The sequence below is a fragment of the Solea solea genome, chromosome 8 (assembly GCF_958295425.1).
Source record: "Solea solea chromosome 8, fSolSol10.1, whole genome shotgun sequence".
NCBI classification, from domain to species: domain Eukaryota; kingdom Metazoa; phylum Chordata; class Actinopteri; order Pleuronectiformes; family Soleidae; genus Solea; species Solea solea.
Window position 1 is genome coordinate 26,508,481 of NC_081141.1, and position 23,384 is coordinate 26,531,864.

Below are 23,384 nucleotides of genomic sequence, written 5' to 3' on the forward strand. Positions count from 1 at the left end.
ACAAGAGCTACTGTGCTACTGTACGCTGCACTAGATTATGTTCCACTTTCTCTATCAGAGTCGCCGTCTCCCTGTAAATGCTCTTACATAAGAGGAGAAACTCAGGAAGTGATTAGACGGTGTCTAACCACATGACATGACCCGGAGTAATCACAGTGACTTTGTTTTCTGTCTGACGGCAAGTAAACTTAACCTCGGGCCAATCATTTTCTAACCTATTGAAAACCAAATCATCGTGTCTTCATCAGGCAAAACCTGAACTATTCATGCTTGTAGAAAAATGGCAAATTTAACTGTGTTAACTTTGACTGTGACTCATGTTTTAAAACTGATTTTTGACTGTTTTTTAAGAATAAAGGCTCTGAATTCTAACTCAACTTGGCCATTTTTGTGATGAAAAGCAAACAATTTTCATCCTCCGGGCCGGACATTAATGCTGCCGGGCCAGTTTTGGCCCACGGGCCACCAGTTGCTGACTATATGTCACTTCCAACTTCTCGTCAGTTTTCGCTTGCGAAACTTGGACTTTTTAAAGTAACGTTAGCAATTAAAACTTCCTGTCATTGTCATTCAGTACTTGTTTAAAACTGAAAACCAAGAAGTGACCGTGCATGTCGTCACTTGGTAGTCGTGTTTTTACTGGAAAAAGGAAATGCACCAGTGCTGGTTTTGAAGCGATCACACTGCTTCAAGAAAGTAAAATAAACCTCATTTCTGGGATGAAAAACTGCTCTTGCTCCTGCTCCTGGTTTGTCACTGTGATACAGACCATTTTTGTTTGTATATACACAGTAAATAAAATGTCCTTGTTTCATTTTTATACATATTTATGTATAAATATCTGGGCCTGAAATGAGCTTCCCTTGTTTTAATAGAAGACTGGAAGTTATAGGACATTTAATGCAGAAAATGTGACACATCATACCTGTAATAAGACTGTAAATCACACAGAGGAGGAGTAACGCTACCTCTGCTCTGTATCAGGCCTGAAAGCCGAAACCTTGTGATTCATGCACGTTACGTCCCGATGAGTAAACTCATGTCATAACATAACTGTCTCTGCGTCTCATGTCTGTGGGGAGCAAAAATTGAACAGAGAAGTTGTCCAGCACCGCACGCGATCGCCCACCACAATCCTTCCTAATAAGGACAAATCAGCGTGGAGATATCTCACAAGAAAAGCCCTCTCCAGATCCAGAAGTCTGGCTCTCCCTGGGTCTCTGCTCTGGAAATCCAGTGAATTCTTAAGTAATTAGTGAGGCTCAATAACAGAGGCAGATATAAGCTTTCACCATGGTGACAATAGAATTGTTGGTATGTGAAGTGAAAAAACCCTGCCGCCCCCCCGCCCCCCGATGCTATCGTGCCCAAATATGTGGACGTGAGAGTCCAGGTATTTACAAGTCAGACCCCTGCTAGGTGAGACGTCCATTATCACCAGCGGTTTGTGACGGAGGGAAAAAACAGAGCCATAAAAGGTCCAGACAAAGATGGAATGATGTCCCTGCTTCAGATGCACAAACCAGTGTTTCACACGTCCAGTTCTCCAGTAAAAACACGTCACCTCTTATGGCCTTCTGCTCTCTTTCTTTTTTGTTTTTTTTCACATGTAAGTCCAGAGAAGGAGAAACAAGAGGGAAATCTGGAATGGAAATTTCGGCCTCTGTTCCCAGGAAAGTCATCCGGTCTCTCGAAGCACTGGAGCAGATGTTTAACTCTGTAAACGATTGACTATGATACTGATTATGTATCCACAGACAAGACAACAAGGTCTCAGGGTTTAGTTTTTTCATAGAAAATCTACACTTTTTGGTGCGTTAGATTTAAGACAAAAAAGTGTATCAGCCTGTTTATGTCAATGCTTTTGTGGACCAGCGACGGTACTGATTATTATAAATAACATAAGGTCTCCTAAAGCTTTTTATACCAAGTGTCAACTGAAAATGTTGAGCTCTTGAAGTTACACCATGATCACCAACGTTAAAACACAGTGGTGTAAATAGGAAGTGATCCAGCACAGGGCTCTCACACTCACAACAACTCTTCTCTAGGGATTACAGGGGAAATATGAGCTTAAAATTATATCACATTATTCCATCATGAGAAATATTCATGAGGAAAAAAATTTATCTACAAAGACCAAAAAACAGACTAATGATAACTTGATATGAAGCGGTGGGCCACATGAAATTGATTGTCAGTCAGGTCTGATAGTTTTGCTTGACAGAGCCTGTTTTTAGATGAAGGATGCAGCAAACAAACAGTGTCACATCATCTCTGTTCATGAAGCTCAAACACAGCCTGAATTATAGTGTGGACATGTTGCCATGGCGTTATAATATTGTGAAATTTTTCACATCTTTTGAGTCCAAACCGCTCAGTCAGCTGTTATCTGCTCTTTTCATCATCTCATACTCGCGGTGAAACAGTCAAAAGGAAAGTTAACTTTTAAAGTAGCAGAGAAAGAGGAACCTCGCGGTTATCTGGAGCTGCTGAGCCAGATTCCCTCAGCAGCTCCAGGGTCGGTGAACTTCACCACACCCATGTGATTCCTGTGAGTCTTACAGAAATAAAACAGTAGCACTTTTACAAAGAAACATGACAAAGCCATTTGTCAAATACAGTGCTGTAGAAGGTCAAAGTAAAGCAAGTCTCTTTCTTCTGCAGGAGAATGAGATTAGAGTTCTGACCTGTAATGACCTCCTTCTCCACTGCTGGCAGATCTTCATGATTTATTCTCACTAATAATTAACAATAATAATTCAACATGCTGAATCTGTATCAGCATCCTGAGAGCGTCACTTTACAGAAGCACAAAGTATCCACCAATCACTCCAATGTAAACCCAAACTCAACAATGTGAGCCAACTGTGGATTCCATGAAGTTCATGGGAGAAGATTGGGGGTTAGGGACCAGGATATGACTGAGGTCAGGCTTAGGATAAATATCCAGGTTAGGCTTAGTGGATATCCACTGTTGGCTCACACTCTGACTTTTATTTTATGAATAAAATATGTCGATGTTTGGGATGAAAAGGGGCTGGGCAGTGAGAGATAATCTCGGTGATTGGCGGTTCATCTGCAGCCCATCAGAAGATGAGAAGAGACATGGAAAAGACAAAGCCAACACAAGAAGACAACTGGAAATTTGGACATTTGGAGTCAAATACAACTAGGAATCTGTCCGCTGTGTCATAAACGACCAAGATAACTGAAACACTGAGTAAGTGCCTGTGAAAAGTTCTCCCTGAAAGCATCTGCTGCTCAGAAGAGCCGTGTCCTAACACACAGACGCAGCATATACAGTATACGCTGGTTACTCGTCAGCTGTAGTCAATACAAAATGTGGGAGTGCAACTATCTTCCCTGACATTTTCCTCTTTGCCATCAATTCAAGTGACTTCAACTTTAATTACAAGTGTGGAGAAGATGAAAAAGACTTTTGCTCGTTTCGTTGAAGAAGAAAGCAGTTGCGGTCATTTTGTTTGCTTTGTCATTCGTCTTTGTGTCGTGTGATTTTCTGGAACTAAACAGTCAATCCCAGTGATCTGTCTCATCGAGGGACAACGGATATGTCCGTAGAGTTCCTGTCGAGTAGTGCACAAACACCGCCCTTGACCACTGTGGTTAGCGTGTCCTGGACCTAAGACCAAGGCTTTCAGTGTGACCACACTGTCCTTAAGGGAATGTCTTTCACAACGTTGACCCACAAACGTCTGTGATCAGCTGGAGATCAGTGGTTTGTGGTCAGACGGAGAACGTGTCGCTAATGACAGTGGATTCAAATAAGGCAAACAACGGTGAATCCCTAAGTGTTCGCCTCCGCCTCTGTGTGCAGCGAGTGAGCGATTAACAGAGTTAATCATCGACTCCGTGGAAGTGGAAACTGCTGTGCACGTTCAAATAAACACGCTCCAAGTCATTTACACACCAAAAGGAAAACGGGCCAATACATGAGCTCAATATTTGCTCAAGGAGGTCACTTATCAGTTAAAACAATAACCGGGATCTGATATCAAACCAAAACAACCGGAACTGATCCTCTCGTGAAGTGGTGTGTTTGCAGATGTTACCTATAAACGACACTGAAGCGGTTAAATGTGACAACGAAGCAACGCCGTTACATAACAAGGCTGTGAAAGTCAAGAAATCCTGACGGTGAAAAAGTAATCACAATCACATTTGGTGAATGAATACGGCAGCACACGTTAAACGAGTGCTTACATGAAGGGGACGTTAAAGGTCGTGTGAGGGCAATAGCACAACCTTGTTGCCCTTCTGCAACTCAGACGACGTGTGGACGCAGCCCATAAATGGTGCTGGAGCTGGAGCAAGTTTATAATATGCAGTGATTGGAGGGGAGTGGGGGGGGGGGGAGATACATACGCACACACATTTATTTGGGTGGGGGGGGAGGTATTTCACCACCTTGTATGGTGGTGCTCCTTCACTCTGAGCAGCAGGAGGAGTCAGCGTGTGTTTGTGTGCTTTTTCTTGTCAATTTCGGAGGTGGTGGGTTCGCAAGAGGAGAGTAAATCAAAGCCTCCTCCTCCTCCTCCTCCTCCTCCTCAGAGAGGAGAGGATCCAGACACTGAGCTGACATACTGAGCCGTTCTATCAGGTTTTTATCAGGTTCGCTCTTAGAACAGACAGACAGGCGTCATGATCACGCTTTCATTTATGTGAGTGTGCAGAAGTCAAATCTGTCACACAAAGTTAAGCTCACCTCTAACTACTTTACTGGCTGTAAATTAGGCTCCACTACATTTCCTCTGTCTTTGTTACTCATTATATATATTTATCTATCTATCAGATAGCTAGCTAGCTGTGTAATTGGGTAGCTAGTTAGCTAGCTAGAGCGAGATAATTAGGTGCTAGCTATCTTGTTTTACCAGTCTTATGCTGCCATTGTCTATAAACTGTAAAACTAACCTACCTATGGTTAAAATTAGGTCACCTGACTAACGAGTTACAAATACTTTGTTACTGCACTTAAGTTCAAAATTCACATATCTGTACTTTGTTTTTGTTTATATTTCTAGCAACTTTTACTTTTACTCCACTACGTTTCCCCTAATTATCTTTGTTACTACCAAATCAAAACCTAAGAAGAAGAGTTGGTATTATGGTCTGGTCTGAGGTTATATAGAGCAACATTAGGTGTCTTTGCTCAAGGACACATACAGACCAGCAGGGCCAGGAATTGAACCCACACACTTCCAGATGAAAGACAACTCACCCTAACACTGAGCCATCATGGCTTTATCCTAACTCCTTACTTTTTGATACTTAAGTCCAGTAAATGTCATATACTTTTAAGACTTTTACTTCTACCAGTCATTTTCTGGTAAAGATACTTGCACTTTTACTCAAGTTTACATTTAATGTACTTTATACAAGACTGCAGTTTTATTGGTTATTAAGCTCACATTTGTTGTTTCAGCAGCACTCTAATGACCATATGGTATAATTATTTCTTAATCACCTTATTGGACCACGTTCAGAAACTAGGGGTAAATATTATTGCAGTTTTAAAATAACACATTGTTCAGAATAAAAATGCTTCTACAGGTCAAAGTGTCAAATATTTAGACTCTGACTCTAAAACCTGGAGTGGAACCTTAATATAATGTTACTGGTAAAAATAACTGCTGTGAAAAAGCTCTACAACACCAGGTTTATTCAAGACATTTGTGATCATTACACGTGTGTATCATCATTCACATGTGTGCGTTAAACTCATTGACAGCTTGTTATATAAAACCAAGTGTAATTATCATTCCAATCCCAATGCCAAAGACTCAGAGAATTTGAGACCTTTGCACAATACTGGAGCTTCTTTCCTTGTGATTTAAAACAGAAATCCATGTGATGGTTAAATCTGAATCAGGAGCTGCAGCTATTGACAGATTAACTGTACATTTAGTCCCTATCAAGACCCATATCTCAATCCATAGGAATCCATATTTATATTGAAGGTAACCAACCTTTTCATTGGGCGCCTTTTGATGACGTCATCCAGTTTAACGGGGGGCTCTGCTAAGTTTCACATAGGGTTTGGTTTTAAAAAATAATAAACGTTGAAATGCTCTAAATCCTCCTCTGAACTCAGTAAAATGCCAGGACTCTTCAGTATGAAGATGTGCATGTGCTGGGCCTGCAAATATTTCACAATAAAAGCCTTGCTGGGCGGGAAAATGAATGTAAACAGGGAACAGAAAGAGTAGAATGCTTTTACTTTGAAATGGGTACAGGACGTGGTGTATTTGTGACACAGGTAAGGCACTGACAAGCTGTTCAGCAGAGCCAAGGCCAAGCTGATGGCTGTGCGGAATATGCAACTTCAAAAAAATGTCAAAGAAAAACAGGAAAAAGACCAAGGATCAGTCACTTCATCAGAAAGTGAACCCAAGCTCATGATTCTACACTTTTGTTATTGTTGTGAGTGAAAGAAAAGTCGAGCAGAAGAAATTAAAAGTGTTTAAATCTAAATCGAAATGCTAAATGTAATTCAGGAACGGACAGATTGAGTATAAAAGTTATTTTTCTACATATTTACATTGTTAAGAGTGATAGAGAAGATGAATTTTTGTCTCAAATCACAGGTAAAATCCAGCAAAGTAAGTCAAATTGTCCAAAAAGTATAGAAGGCAATAATACAGCTGTAACCAAATTTACACAAGTCTCTCCGTATGAACCACATGGGAAATGTCTGAAATCCTCATGCCTGTCATTTTGAGTGCAGCCTGTGAATATGAGCGCTGGCAGCGCGACCCTGTTAATGATATCACAAAGGGAATCAGAACTGGCTGTGGAAATCACACTGACAGTAAGAGGAGACTTCACAGTCATGAGGACCCGAGGTTTGAGAGCTGGAATATGGGATGGCGTGTCGGGAAAATGCTCCCCACAGTGCCCCCTTGCTGGTCTGGGGTAAAAAGCAAACTGGTTCTCAAAAGTGTTTTATCTGAACTAACTCCAAAACTGCCCAGAACCAACACCTGGCATCTGTTTGTGATACAGCCGTGACTCACAGCGTCTCGACCACAGGCCAGTTTTAACACCAGAACTTCACACATCACGTGGGTCCACTTGTTTTCAGGTGCGCTGCAGAGGAATCTCTTGGGAAAGTCTGCGGCACTAATCCTGCGGCGCAGCGTGTTAAGCCCTGAGCAGTCAGTTGGCATCAACCAGGGGAGATGACAGGTGAGTCAACGTTGCACAAAAACACTTGCAAAACAACCAACCACACACAAAAAAACACACACTCAGATCCCCCTTCACACACACACACACACACAACCGCAATAATGTTGTTTTCATTGAGCTGTCACAGATTTTGAGTGACGGCATCTGAACATGACATCTCACCTTCATTTATCACAATGAACTGCTGAACATTTTAGTGGTTGAATCCACTTCGTTGGACACTTCTTTGCAGTTATGTAGCCGTTGGTTGTGACTAAAGAAGAATAATTCCCTGTGCTCAGTGTGGGAACGTCACAAAACACTTTCACATGCACGTTAAAAGTCTCATTGTAGTCGGACTAAGACAATAAATCCATTTTCTTAAGTCATGTAAACGTTTTAGTCTTAGTCGGACTACCATACCTGGATAATGTGATTCATAGTCCAATTACACTAGACTACAAGTAGTCTTTGACCGGGAAGTAGAAGGAGACAGCGGCGGCTTCTTTCTTCAGACAACACGGCAACCACAAGAGTCATTCTCCTTCTAATTTGTATCAAGACTAACATGTAGAGCAGGTACTAAACATACAGAACCACAGCATGATCCATCTCACCGTTCACCGTTTGTTTCTGTGACGTAAAGGTCAACAGGAAACTCAATACACACTGGCTTATAGAGAGATACAGCGCCACCTATGGAGGCGGAGTCAGACATATGCGGCAAATAAATAGTTTTTTCTCCTAGTCCGATTGCCTGTCTTAGTCGGACTATGGTCTTAGCTCGATTAAACTGTGCATGTTAACGAGTGAGTTCAGTCACCGGTGATTTGAATGTAATGTTTAGGTTTAAAAGTTACGTGCTACAGCTTTACGGGAATATTGGAGGCTAAATTTAAGGTCTGAGTCACCACTGAAGAAGGAAAGCAAAGGCCCAAATTGATAAAGAGCTCCAGTGGCATTCGAGGATTGTTGGTGTTTCCTCATCAGTCCACTCAAAAAAAATCCTCTCGTCCACTGTGTCTATCATTTTTTTTTACAAAGCAGAAGCTGGAGCGACATTTAAGTTAAATGATTTGTAAAAGTCTCTATCCGTCCTATTACACATTAACTTTCAATCAGCACACCAACTTTTCTACTCGTGTAAAAGCCTTTAGGTGATATTCCAAGATTTGTTTTTTGAAAATGTGAAAAATCAAACATACAAATAAAAACAAACCGACGTAAACCCACTTTATATCTAAGCCTACTTTCGTTCCCTGTGCTCCCATGAGAAAGAGTGCACTCACCTTTATCAACACCTCGCTGTGTTCTGCACGTAAACCACGCTGCAGACCTTCCCTGCTCTCTCACTCACTCACTCACTCTGTTACTCATGAAACTGGCCAGGACACACACGCTCTCCCTCTCTTTATCTCACCCTCCCTCTCTCTCTCTCTCTCTCTCTCTCAGCACTTGCACTGCCTACTCTGACACGAAGGACTTCCCGCTTGACAGGCGTCACCATAGCAACCCACTCCGGCCCTCCGTTCAAAAGCCAACCCTGGCTCTTGGCTCTTGTCAGTTTTTCGGGGGGGGGGGGGACCTCCTTCACTGAAGCAGCTCCATTGTTGTGATAAGGTGATATTTCACAGCGCAGGGTTCACCAAAGGGGAACGTAAACAGTTCATCACCTCCACCGCCCAGACACTGACCAATGACTCCACAGCACCCACTGCCTACTTTATCTCTCCCATGCCTCCTCTCCTCCCCCACCACCACCACCCACCACCACCCAGCACCACCTCTCCTTTTGTGTGCAAAGGCCAGGTCTGTGCCTCGCTGAAGGCCTGAGGAGAGAACAGAAGCTCTGTGTTCTTCTCTGGAAGTGTTTCACAGTCATTTCTCAGCGATGCAGCATCAGCCACTGACAGCTGCAATTCCCGCTGTCTTTTCCTCCCAGTGATCACGCCCGTCTATGTAGGAGGAAGTAAGAGGGAACTCAAATATGTTTAGCACTTTTATGCAGCACATTATTCAGAGTAGGAGATGTGGTTAGTGTGTGTGTGTGTGTGTGTGTACTGATATGTCCGTCAAATTCCACAGATTTAGCTCGTTCCAACACACACATACACAACACAGAGCCAAGAACAGTCCGAAAAGGAGTGAAGCACATTCTCCTGCTACAACAGAGCAGAGAATTGATCATGCGAACAACACTTAAGCTCAAATAATAAGCAGGGATTTCCAGTTTGTCCACATTTGTTGCCAATGAAGACAAACAGTGCAAAACCTGAAATCTAACCTGCTCACAGGCTCAGAGTCTGAGGCAGGCGGAGACGAGACGAGGTTACAAGGTCCGATCTCTGCAGGTGAGTGACCCAGTCACCTGTGAACAGGTGCAAACAACTTCAAGTCACTCACATGCACTTTGAGTTCAGGCAATAAAACAAACTCAAAGACTGGAGCAACAATAACACGTAGCTGGGTCTAGACGGGGGTCACTGTGTTTGTATTTGGTCCAAACACTGACCTTGTCAGGGCCAAAACCTGGTTCTTATGAGGTAAAACCACATTTTAATGAAAGCAAGTCAATGCCGTGACCTAGGAAGAACAGCTACACAAACCTGTGTGTGTGTGTGTGTGTTTGTATTTGTTGCCTCTTTAGGACCTTGTTTTTTGGTCCAAACACTGACTGTTAGGACCAAAAACCTGGTTCGAATGAGGCAGTCCTAAGTGTCCTAAGAAGGACAGCTAAACAAACCTGTGTGAGTACTTGTATTTATAGCTTTGTGAGGTCCAAAAAGACTAAAAACCTATCTTTGAGGGGACATTTTGTTTAGGCCCCACAACTTTTCAGGTTAAGACCTGGTCTTAGGGTTAGGGTAAGGGGTAAAGAAATTTGTTTCAAGTCCCTTTAACCGTTTTATATAAATACTTTTCATTCATATCTTATTTATTATTCAGTTATATTTATTGTCATGGATTTATCATGGATATACTCTTATAATGTTTGTATTTCATATCTGATGCTAATATTGTGTTTTCTTTATATTCCATATTTGTTATTTGTGTTATTTTAATTCTGAAGGAGCAAATGTAACACACCCAGAGTGATTTATGAGTGAGTATTCAGATTTGGATGGAGGACCTTTTCTTTTCTGCCATAAACACTGAACCAATAGTCTTTAAAAAAGACCAAAACCTGGTCCTAATAAGGCAAACCCTATCATTTAAGAGGAACTGGTAAAGTTTAAGATTTTGACTTGTGGTTCAGTTAAGGTTAAATGAAGTTTAGGGTTAGGCATTAACTGGTTATGCTTAAAGTTTAAATGAATGGGAGTGACCTAGCTGTGTGTAGCTGTGTGTGTGTGTGTGTGTGTGTGTGTGTGTGTGTGTGTGGCCAGTTCCAACTTGAAACTGAAGCGCTCAGCTATTTTTTAATAATTCAGTGGTCTGGCTTGGTTAAACAGGGCAAAGATCCATTTACTGAGCCCGTTCTCCTCACTGGACTGCTTTTAACCAGTTGAGCCTCTGAACCTGAAGCAACAAGGTTTTTAGACGAGAGGCTCCTCCCCCTTCTTAATCTGTGTCCTCCTGGAGACAGGAGACAGGAGACTGCCACTCTGCAGCTAAACCAGGTCATCACACCGGTGGTGAGTGCAGCAAAAGCCTGGTCCTCACCACTGCAGAGACAGGACAAGGCCTTTCAGAGTCACAGTCATCCGTGAGAACTCAAATGTAAAAGACAGATTTAAAATATGGTCATAGCCATAAAAAGATTATGAAATGACTTTACACCTGTCAGCTCCACATGACTCTCCCACTGTAAAGTGGTGTTTAATTCTCGTCATCCTGTGACATTCCCATGCTGCACACAGGAAGTGGTTTAGGTCAAGACAGACGGCGGCAACACAACAGCAACATTGCGCTAGTAAAGTGAGACGCCACAAACAGGCTGGAATTGGACTGAACACACAAAATATTTCTTCTTCTTCTACTGTCTTCTCCCAGACACACCTCTCCCGTATGTCCTTGTCTGTTACACCAACTGTCCTCATGTCCTCCTTCCTTCACAACATCTATGAACCTTCTCTGTGGTCTGTGGACCATCTCAACCATGGCTCTCTTACGTTACCTCCAACCTCCTGTTCAACCTGAGCTGAACGCTCATTTCTAATCCCGTCCCTCCTGGTCCCTCCCAACAAAGATCTCAGCATCTTCAGCTCAGACATCTTCGTCTCCAGTGGCTCCTGTCCTTTAGACAGTGCCACTGTCCCCACGCCATACAGCGAAGCAGGTCTCACCTTCCCTTTCACGTTTGCTGCTGTCACACGTCAGCCCTGACACCTTTATTGTCCACTGTCCATTGCTTTGGATGGTTGACCACAGGTTTTCTGTCTTGCTCCAACTAACTCTCATATAAGTTTTATTCTAATAAAAAAACCTCGTCTTTGGCAATGTGATGGGATAAGCTCCTCTTGTCTCCACCCACCCCTGCTCTGCTGCTGTATACACACAAACTCTCCCTTAGTCAGGTCTGATAGTATTGCTTGACGCAGCCCACAAATCGCTCCTGCTCACCAAGACCAAACAGAGGCGGAATAATAACATCAAGAGCAAACATCTGCCAAAGGTGACGCACTGTGGCTTTATGTAAACCATGACATCAATCTGTTACGTAATCAATAAGTGCTTAATGCCTGTAGCCCTCTGGCTTTTCCCCAGCTCCTCTCTTATATTCCACAGAAACAAGAGGTGGCATGTCTGCACAAATCACAAGATAAAGCCTTCATCAAACAGGAAGATAATATATATCACTGGAGAGACATGACGGTGCCGTGTAGGAGGAACCGATAAGGACGACACTGTGTGTCTCATTCATACCACAGGTCGTCCTCTGAGGTCGGACTCGCGGAATGTCTCTGAGAACAAACGCGACGGCATCACGGTTTATTTTAGCAGTAAACAAACATTCTTCTTCCCGAGCAAGACTCGCAGCTCTGTTGACTGATGAGGACAAACATCTCCAGCAGAGTCACAAATCCTCATGAGACCTACAGCTCACAGGAAGTATGAGTCAAAAAAGAAAAAAGAAAAAAAGATGGAGTCACGGAGGAGGGCGTTTATAACAGATCGTTTCTCTTTGGTTTGCTGGTTTCAGAGCCTGACAGTGAAAGATGGAACAGTTGGAACCGAATATGGAACAAAGAGATCTGAATATGAGTTATTACCAACGAAATCTCCAGAGGCTTCGAGCATCATGGACTCCACTGAACATGTCCGTGCAGGAGAACTGACTCTGGTGCCATCAGGGCATCGTTATGAACGACCTGCATAAAGAAACTAGTGTTTCTAGGGTTTTGTTTGTTTGTTGAGGATGAGAAGCTCAGTCTTCTGGGAGAGACTTGGAGTAGAGCCAGTTGAGGTGGTTTGGGCACCTGATAAGGATGCCACTGGGGCGCCTCCCAAGGGAGCTGTTCCTGGCAAGTCCAACTGGGAGGAAACCTCAGGTGGAGAGATTATATCTCCTCACTGGCCTGGGAGAACCTTGGGATCCACCAGTCAGAGTAAGACAAACGTGGCCAGGGAAAGAGAAATCTAGGGCCTCCTGCTGGAGCTGCTACCCCTGCGACGTGATCTCGGATAAGCGGTTGATAATCGATGGATGTTTGTTTGTTTTCTATATTATAATTATTAACATTAAAAGTGTACATTTAAAGTAAAAGGGTTAGCCTTCTGGGATTGACCATTTTATTTGTTTCTTTTATTCCACCATGTCATTCTATTGATTAAATCATCATTGATGTGTTCGCACTTCAATTTGTGCACACACGAGCCACACGGGGGCGCTGACGCAGCTTTTATTAAGACTTTTCTGTTTGTTTTCTTACATAGATTACATAGGATTGATTCCCTGTCCTCTCTCTTGCTTGGTTGTTTATGAGAAATGAAGTTGTCTGAATCGGTGAATCTGAATTTTAACACGAGGGAAACTCAGAGAATCAAAAAGTACATATTGGACCTGTACAGTATATTACAGGTCTGTATATTATATTAACAACATCTTAGTTCTAATGTGACTTGGTTATAACAGCAGTAATAATATGGTAATAATGAGATAATAAGGCTACTATTAAATGTTTGTTGACAATTATCATATGATAAAGTTAAATTCATCCCCTCTTAAGACACAAGCTGCATTTTTACTGTTATTACCAAGTTATTACTATGTTATTACTAATCAAATAAGATGACATTACCATAATAGTACTTCTGTTTTCCTAAGTTATCGCCATAATTGCGCCATATTGTTGCTAGATTGTAAAACAAGGTGTTGCCCAGAACAGGGTCACAACAAGTCTCCGGGGAGAACAATAATGCATTCATCTGAAATATGTCAGACCAAAACAGCAATTAAAGACACAATAGAAGGAGGTTTGTGGAGGATGACGACGACAACCATCCTCCTGAAACCACACAGTAAATTCTGTCATGGACTGCGGTCAAGTCCTCCTCATGTTTACTTTCCCCACAAATAATTGCTCAACTGTTGCTCAATGAAAACAGTGCGGGAAAATCTGGAAACCGGCGTGACGAACAAGAACAGGTCTCAATGGTGACAGTGATGAACGGCGACAACAGTGACATGATGCTCAGAGACACAGTCACGGAAAATACAGTCAAAACAAAACGACACAGGCTGAGGCTGATTCTAACTCCCGGTTTTAGTCACAGAGTGAAGTTGTCCAGTACTTACTGTACACGGCGGCTGAGCGGTGAGGTCGTCTCAGTGCAGAAGAAGAGGGGAAGTGAATAAAAGAAAGGAGGGAACCACTTCTTCCTCTTCTTCCTCTCTCCGTCTCCCTCCCTTTCCCTCTTTCTCAGACCAACACAGTGTCTTTTATCTCTGCTGGAGGATTCAGTGTGTGGGTCTGAGTGTTTCACTCAATGCATGTAGGAGTGTGTAAATAAGTGTGTGTGAGACGTTGGCTTTATGTGTGTGTGTGTGTGTGTCAGCTCACACTGTGAAGCTCATTATGGAGGAGAAGGCGCTCAGTAATAGTTTCCATCCACAGCTGGAAATAATAGAGCTTCCCCAGACACAGGCCCAGGCTTGGTGGCACCGCCCTCTAGTGTTTTACATACATGCAGCGGAAGACGACGGCTCAACAACAAACAGTGGAGCGGCATCAATCACTGTCTCGTTCTGTAAATGTCACGTCACGTCTTTATCAAGCACAAAGCAAGTTAAGGTCTGCAGTTAAGTCTGTGGAATCCGGCCTGTGTTGTGTAAAGTATCTTAAAGGGATACTTGACTTTAACTTCTACTAAAGTCATTTTCTAAAGCAGGATTGTCAAAAACAGGAGCCAGAACCTGCATGATGCATTTCACATTTTAAATCATGGGGAGAAATACAGAATTTTTCAGTTCCAGATACCTGTGACTTAACATTTTGTGTCTTTGTAAATCTGGAAGTGATCTGGAAGTTGTACTGCACACGTTTAAACGGTAAAGTTAGGCATAATATTTTTGAAATTTCACTTGCATTTATTAGGAACAAGGGCCTTTCTGCATGGAGTTTGCATGTTCTCCCCGTGTGTGCGTGGGTTCTCTCCGGGTTCTCCGGCTTCCTCCCACAGTCCAAAAACATGCAATGTGGGGATAGGTAAATTGGACACTCCAAATTGACCATAGGAGTGAGTGTGAGAGTGAATGGTTGTTTGTCTCTATGTGTGTGTGGCCCTGCGATGGACTGGCGAACTGTCCAGGGTGTACCCCGCCTATCGCCCGATGTAGCTGAGATTGGCACAGCACCCCCCGCGACCCTCTGGCAGAGGATAAAGCGGTAGATGATGACTGACTTGCATTTATTACATTAATGTAAAACAAAGGGGAAAAAATGTTGTTTCTTAACTGTAGATCAAATTGAACTGTACGTGGCCCCTGAATTAAAGTAGATAAGTCAAATTTGCTAGAAATATAAATAACAAAGTACAGATATGTGAATGTTGTACTTAAGTACAGTCACAAAGTATTTGTACTTTGTTAGTCAAGTGACTTCAGACAATGGCAGCATAAGACTGGTAAAACAAGTTAGATAATTAAGTGTTACATAGCTAGCTAGCAACTAATTATCTCGCTCTAGCTAGCTAACTAGCTACCCAAGATTTGGGCAACCTAGCTAGCTAGCTGATAGACAGATTTGTGATTTTAAAATTGGTCAAATAAGACTGAAAACTAGAGAGAGGTTAAAGAAATTATCTTGTATTTTTTTCAGAACAGATTAGAAAAAACACATTTCTCATATTAAAAAAAAAGCGTCTGTTTGAAATACGATAAACTGAAACTACAAACATGTCCACCGACGACACACTTTATTTATTATACGTAGATAAAATATAAGATATTTAGTGTTTTATAAACACATGAGGGTTGAGTACTTTTAAATTAAGAATCACTCAAACACCTCTCAGCTGAACTATGCATGTGCACATATGAGTAGAAATGTATACATAAACTGTATATATGTAAAGCCCACACACACACACACACACACACGAGTGTTTCCATGTCCTGTTCCTGCAGCAAAGCCAAAAAAGGAGCAGTTGAAGCGTTTTACAGATCAGCTGTTTTTGTGCGATCACAGTGTGAAACTTTATCTGTCACACGTGTCCTTGTTCTCAGACATTAGTTAACAGCTGGATTCTTTTTTTTTTTTCCATCCTCCGGCCAGAAAATGTTGCCATGATTAGAAATAAATCATTGATTTTAACTTCTAAAAGGTTCCTTAATACTTTCATATAATAGTTTACTCTTGTAAACTGACATTTACTTTGTAATGGGTAAATATTTAGAACTGGGAAATGCATTCAAAAAATAAATTGCTGAATAAGTATATTAAAATAGGAATAAATAAAAGTATACATAATTAAAAAAACATTGATGAATACGTTTCTTCACTGTAGTTATTTATTTATTTATTTATTCTTGTATTAATTCATTCATTCTTTTGTCGATTCATTTATTTATTTCTATATTTAGTTATTCATTTTTTATTTATTATGATTTAATTTATAGTCCTCCATAAATGTCAACTTAAATATATGGTAATTATCAGTTTGGAGTCACAAACATTTCCATGTGAAGGTATTTCATCAACTACAGCCTAGCTTAATTCTCATTACCAAGTAGCACTGTAATTAAAATTAAATAAGATATAAGATATTACCTTCTTAAGATTTTACCTGCCAAAAACAAACTATAAAACTACATTTTGTGTAAAATAAAAAAACGTCTTCTGTCTTTTCTTAAAACAAGTGAACAAGACTCTCTCACAACAGGTACAACACTGCCTCTCAGTGGTCATAAAGTGAACTGTGGTGACATGTGATATTTTAACCAGCAGATGTCGCCAGAGTATCAACATCAGCTGAGAAATAAAATGCCTGGCACTATTTTAATACACTCATAAGGCAAGGCAAGTTTATTAATATAGCACACTTCATCAACACGTGCTTTACAATAAGACGAAAGAGAATTACATAAAGTTTAAATTAAAAGTTGCAGTTACAGCTGCGGTGCAAGAGAAATCCTTTTATTTTTATTTAAACATAAACAGGTTTCCACGCTAGATTTTAAAATAATTAATTGATTTAGCAGACCTGCCCTCTTCTGGGAGTTTGTTCCAGATATTTGGGGAATAAAAACTGAGATTAGCTTCTCCATGTTTAGTTCTGGTTCTGGAGACATGGCGCAAACCTGACCCAGACCCAGACATTTTTAAAGGTTCATTGCTTGTTTTTATACCTCTTTAAAGCACTGAGTTTGGTCAGGTAAAAACAAAAGCGGTGGGCAATATGGGCTTACAATTATAATACAATAATGTATATTATTTTATATGTATTTTATTGCCTCGTGTGGCTTTTATGTCTTCTATTCATTCTTCTGGTCGACTGTGGTTATTTTAAAAGGCTTTACAAATAAAACTGGCTCAGTGGTAGAGCATTTGACTACAGATTTGGAGGGACACATGTGGCCCACGGCCCACGAGTTTGAGACCACTTTTTTTTTTTTTTTTTTTAGGGACCTCTCGTGGACCACCTGCAGTACCCCGCGGCCCAGCAGGGGGCCACAGACCACACCTTTGGGAATCCCACTAGACTAGATTAGACACCAGACTCCACCCCCCTCTCAATATTCATTATACATATCAGGAATTTTTCATAGCATTACATGCAGTTATATAAGAATAATGTAATGTGAGTCTTATTTCAACAAATGACTGACTTGGACAGAAGCGTAGTCAAGACAACGCAAAATACAGTTTAAATAATGTTGTATTGATAAAGTAAATAAGCAAACCAACAAAAAATAGGCCTTAATAATTTAAACTTTTTCAGTTTTGAATCGTACTTTAGTTGCAGTTATTTTCCAGTTCAAATGATTTTCTCCAGTTTTTAGCTCCAAAAGTTCAAGAGAGTTCAAAGATCTCACCACGATCTGAGGAACACGCGCTCCTTTCTCCTTGTTCTCGGCTTTTGCTCGACATCACCATCATCATCATCATCATTAACCCTCCTTCAAAAAGACACAGTGTGTGTGTGTGTGTGTTTCTCTGGGCTCTCAGGTGCAATGATGGAAAAGGGGAAGTGACCCCAGTGACCAGGAAATATATAGTAACAGGAAGTGACATCACCTGACCCGGAAGTATCTCAACATTTGATATTGGCATAGTTCCCAGACCCGTGCGTTTGCTCAGGGGCTCTACAGCGCCCCCCTAAGGTGAAAACAGAGGTTCCACCGAATTTCCCAAATCTTGGTGGGAAGATTTTTTAATTTTGGCGTCCATTTTGGCGATTTGCACCCTGTGTTAATCAGCGCGTTTATAAATTTACTAGATTATAATTTTTTTTTAGTTAGTCTAATTAAATTGTACATTACAACACCTTTGGCACTATTCATTTATATTTTCCAACCTGGGGTTACAATAACACAAAAGAAAGTGACATTTGTTTTTACTCTTTTATTAGCATCTTACAAAAATATTAATAATGAATTCATATTAATTAATAAATATACATTTTTCTGAGCCAGAGAGGGCAACAAATCTATATTTACAGTTCACAGCTTTTGTCTTCATCTCAGTGTAAAAGAAACAAAATAAAAAAAGGTATCAACATATTTACATTATTTTACATGATCGGTATCTTCACAGGAGTTTTTTTAGTAAATGTTTTTCACATCATCACAGGGACTTGCTGATGTCTGAGACACACTGAGACACACTGAGACACACTGAGACACGTGTCCTCGAGATCGCACAGCGACACAGAGGACAGGTGCCAAACTGGTGGTAGATTCTGAGAGCGCAGCGTTGACACAGACACCGGTGTCCACAGCTCAGCGTGATTTCAGCCTCCTGGTCCAAACACACCACGCACCGTTTGTCTGTCACAGTCACAAAGAGAAGAGGCAACAACGTCAACAAACACCGACACACAAACAAACTCTACCTCCAGCTGCGGTCGAGGATGGAAACTTTGTGTCGTGACTTTTGTTTCTTACCGACTGGGATTTCCTCGCTGCGTCTGGACTCGTCGCACTCGTCGAGGGTTTTGCAGAGAATTGAGACGCTGGACGTCAAACTGTTGATGTTGTCAGCATGAGACAGTGCAGGTGAAGGTGAGGGTAAGGGTGCAGGTGCAGGTGCAGGTACAGGACAGGATCTGTATGTGATGAAACCTCTTTTCTTCACTGATCCTGTAGCAAAAACAAACAAAAAGAAGAGCAGGACAATTAGAATTAGTGCTGCAAAAATCAAACAACAACAAAACAGCCTGGGAAGTTACAGTTTATTCCTTCAGCACATTTAAAGGCACAGTAGGTAAAAAATGAGTCGCCTGTTCTCTTCCAAGTGTGTTTGAGGAACTACTAAACTATTTTAGCCTCAATATCTACTTAACGGAAATAATATCATCTACATTACAGAAATGAAAAAGTGCCACGATAAAGTGAATACACGTTTAGATATATCTACAACAGCAAGCTTAAGTGCTGGAAATGTTCAAATAACTCATACAATCAATATATGGATTTCTCATTAGTTTTAGTTTTTATTTCATTTTCACTTTTTTGTTTTTAAAATGAGTTTGTTTAAATTAGTTTTTAGAGTGGGTTTGCTAGTTTTTTTATTAGTTTATATGGAGTATTTACCTGGTACAAGATTCAAAAAGGTCATAATAAGTATTGTGTGTAATTTTAACCCTTAGTGCTCACACGGCACAGATCCGTGCTGCAGAGCACCCTGGGTAAATTGCCGTGGTAATAATACACAACTCCTTATGTTATGAAAAGTAAACACACTTCATATGAATCCAAAAGGATTATTTATTAAATAAATTTAGAAAAATTTGAAATATATTTGCATATTTTGACTACAATTTTAGTTACAATTCAGTTTCAAATAGTTATTATACCTTTAGTTTATATTTTTATTTCAGTGAACGAAATTTTTCCAATTTTAGTTAAATTTTTTTACATCTTTAGTGCCAAAACCAAAAGAACTACCTCTGTTTTTAGCTGTGATCTTACTAACTGGTCCACTGATATCTGAAAGGAAACTTACCCTGGAGGAAGATGGACCTCGTCTGTCCATAGATGTCTATCACGGCCCACAGCGGCCATGCGAGGTCCACTCCACTCAGAAGTTTGCGTTTTCTGACGCTGTTGCTCTTCATATATACGTTGCCACCACGCGAGACCCAGAACATCAGCTCCGAACCCACCTGGCAGAAGGATTCGTGCACGAGATCCACCCAGTGTCCGGGGCGGTCCGTGAGGTCGGGTATGGCCATGCAGGGCAGAGGCAGGGCCTGGGCCGAGGGCGGCACGTTGGTGAAGCCCACGCGCAGACTGCCGTCCCACCTCGTCGAATGCGCCTCCACCCGCACGCACACCCTCTCCTGGACCTTCACCGCGCGGTTGCTGAACACCAGGCCGTTTCGGAACGTGTCGCCGGTTCTCTCCGCGCGCCGACAGTCGCGGCTCAGACGAACGCTTTCTCCCACAGCGCGGCTGTGAAAGGTCAGGGGGTCGAGGCAGAAGAGGCCAGAGCACCTTGACATCGTATCTGATACAAGAGCAACTGTGAAGGAAACATAAACAGGGTTATAGATCGATTACCAAAAGCTGTTTTTCTCTCTGTTTGTCTTTGAGCAGCATAAATGGAGGGATGTGAATTAAGAAATTATTAGATTTTGGTGGTGATTTGAGTACGGATCCAATTGGTTCACACATTTTTGGTCATAATTTTGCTAAATAAATCAGAATTACTTTGAAAAAAAATGTGTTTTAGTGGCTCTTTAAGTTTTATTTTTTTTAATTTGACCTTAAAAAAGTAGATTTTTTTTTGCATAACCACAACAACAAGAACAACAACAACATCAAACCTGAAACTCAAGTTCTGCAGTTTACTGGAAACACTTTAACTAGCTGGCAAATGGCGGCAAACAATTATGAAAGCACAGATATGAGTCACATGAGGCTGTGAAGGAAATCATAACTTATTATCAAAATGTACTTTCATACTTTACTGTTGCTGCAAAATAATCAAGTGTCATAATCGAAGGTAATTAACTTCCTGTGAAAGCACCACTTATGTGAACCGCAATAAAATATCATAGTTTATATAAACACTGTTAAGGCTGTGTAACAAACTAAAATACAGATATAAAGCAATAAAATACAAAAACAATAATAAACAAGTATTCGTAGTAGTAGATAATCTTATCACAAAGGTCTTTTTTGATAATAATCAATAATAACTTTTTTTGTGTTTGGCACTTTATATTAAAAAAGTAGTTTTGCTTTATTTTTTTAAATTTTAGATATGTCAAATAATTTGACATTACCCCCTCAATTACTTAGAATAAAATGAACTATATTAACTATGTTAAATGAATGAAATGGACACTTATTATTTACCATTCTTCTATTTTAATGTTGCAAAGACTTGCGTCCTGATGACTTTTTTTAGGAATTATTTAGGAAATGATGATTATTTTAAGGGATGTTACATTTAAAAGGGACAAATATTTTCTTTTCTTTGTTGTATTTAGATTATTAGAGCTGGAACTAGACAAAATTATGCAAATAATATTTTAGAATTTTGTAGTTTATTCATTAGTTGCATATTTGGTATTTTATTTTTTACAACCCTGGCTGTCCTTCACTGACTCCGTGTATGTTTTACAATTTGATTTTGCAGACTTTACTGATCACATTCCTTCTCCCTGACTTGTTTGACAGTGATGTGGTTAACTGTCAGACTGACACACTGACACACTGTCACACTGTCACGTGTCGAACTTCCTTATCTAAACCAAATCAAAGACACACACACTGAACAAACTGAACCGGTCAAGTGTGTCATTTAGTCCACAGTAGCCGCAGTAGCCCGCACATGGATCAAAGGGAGGTGAGGACTGCGTCCGTCTGTCTGTCTGTCGGTCTGTCTGTCTGTCGGTCTGTCTGCATTCATTTTGACCATAGCACAGAAGTGAACAAAGAACTGTGGATTAAAGAGCAGGGAAAGAATAAACTTCAATCTGTGTTTAAGAACTTTAAAGCACGATTATGAAGTTTGAACTGTAGGGGGCAGTATTTCACATCTCAGTCCAAAATCACAGTGAAGTTCTTTAACAGATTAGTTCTTCTGATTCTTATTCTTTATCTGTTCTTTAATCCCTCTGGATTCTAATCCACAGTTCCATTTTAGTGCTTTTGTTACTGTTTCTCTTTCTGTTTTTGTTTGTTTTTGTTGTGGTATATATTTGTATTTATATTTAAATTATTTAATCTTTTTTTTTTTCATTATTGATCATAATTAAATTATTTAATGAATGGTTAATATTTTATATATACGTATATTTATATTGAATTTCATTTGACTGGTGATGACTCGACTCACACACCTGCGACAGCAATAATAAAGTATTTGTAAAAGTTTAGACAGTGTGCAAGCGTCTCCTTGCTAAAGGTGTTTAATATTTTTAATTATTAAATTAAAGTTGTTATTTTTATTATTATTGTTATTGTTAAAAAATCAATATAACAATCGCTGTCATTGCCTTTACTGAAAACAATTAATAAAATATTTATAGGTTGTATGATTTATAAATATTATTCATATAATATAATAACAGTTAAATATATGATCGTATTAATTGTTTCCACATGTGGAAAAATAAATACATTTTCTAAAACCTGATAAAATAAAAGGTTAATATTCTACTGTTTACTGTCCATTACTAAATAAATAATATACAGAAACAATAACAATAAGATATAATAATATACTGAACAATTCAATAAGATCAATACAATAAAAAGCATTTAAATTTTCAGCAACTGATATTTAAAGTAAAGTAAATCTCTCACCGCTCGTGTTGCTCGTGTTGCAAACAGCTTGTTTTCTTCTCGTCTTCACAGAGGAAATTTTTCATGTGTGTGAGTTGCTTCTGTTCTTATGTTATTTGGAGTGAGTGGAGTGGGAGTGTCTGAGCACATGTTGCATCAAAACAAAACTAATAACTAACTGAAAGTGAACATCAGAAGGGGGAGTGGCCGAGGGAGGAGCGAAGATCTGGAAATTTACTTCAGCAATTGCAGTTTATACATCACTGGCCTGTATTTACAGTAAATGTCAGTCATTTCATTCTCTCTCTCTCTCTCTCTCTCTTTCTCTTCCTCTTCCTCTCTTTCTCTCTTGGTGAACTGAAGACTGGCACGTGTCTCACTCTCTGTGAAATATGCAAATAAACTATAGAAGTTAGAGTCTGAACATTTTATAAAAACAACAGCCATCATGTGCTCACAAACTTCCACATTAGAAGTGTTTAAAGTAGAATAAGAGGATTGTAGATTTCTGTTTATGAGTTCAGGAGAAACTGCACACGTGTTTGTTTCTATAGATGATATATAATCAATGCAATGGTGTGTTTAACTGTGACTGCATGTATGAATGTATGCACATACATGTACTGTAGGTAGGTAGGTAGGTAGAAGTAATGTATGTAGATATGGATGTATGTACTGTATAAACATGTGTATGTATGCACGTACATACACATGTAAGTAAGTCATGTATTTATTTGTATACACATGTAGGTATGTAGGTAGGAAGGAGGTTTAAATGTATTTATGTATGTATGTA

General features: G+C 40.2%; 2 protein-coding genes across 9 annotated transcripts in view; both read right to left on the bottom strand.

Annotated features, from left to right (window-relative positions):
• Positions 1-14,139, bottom strand: part of sorbs3 (sorbin and SH3 domain containing 3) — a 35,082-nt gene extending 20,943 nt beyond the window's left edge. For 2 of the 8 annotated variants that reach the window (XM_058636206.1, XM_058636207.1), the window contains exon 1: positions 13,928-14,136. The gene's annotated coding sequence lies outside the window, so the exon portion shown is untranslated. Of the gene's footprint in view, positions 1-8,477; positions 8,560-13,927 lie in introns of those variants that run through there. The other 6 variants (XM_058636205.1, XM_058636203.1, XM_058636209.1 and 3 more) reach the window with 5 other exon arrangements.
• Positions 14,140-18,188: 4,049 nt separating this feature from the next.
• On the bottom strand, positions 18,189-22,705 carry LOC131464264 (E3 ubiquitin-protein ligase NEURL3). The gene is made up of 4 exons (XM_058636666.1): positions 22,610-22,705; positions 19,797-20,315; positions 18,737-18,931; positions 18,189-18,619 (listed from the first exon to the last, which is right to left on the bottom strand). Exons 2-4 carry the CDS (start codon positions 20,293-20,295, stop codon positions 18,417-18,419), a joined length of 897 nt encoding a protein of 298 aa, XP_058492649.1. The 5' UTR covers positions 20,296-20,315; positions 22,610-22,705; the 3' UTR covers positions 18,189-18,416.
• Between the last annotated feature and the right edge of the window lie 679 nt (positions 22,706-23,384).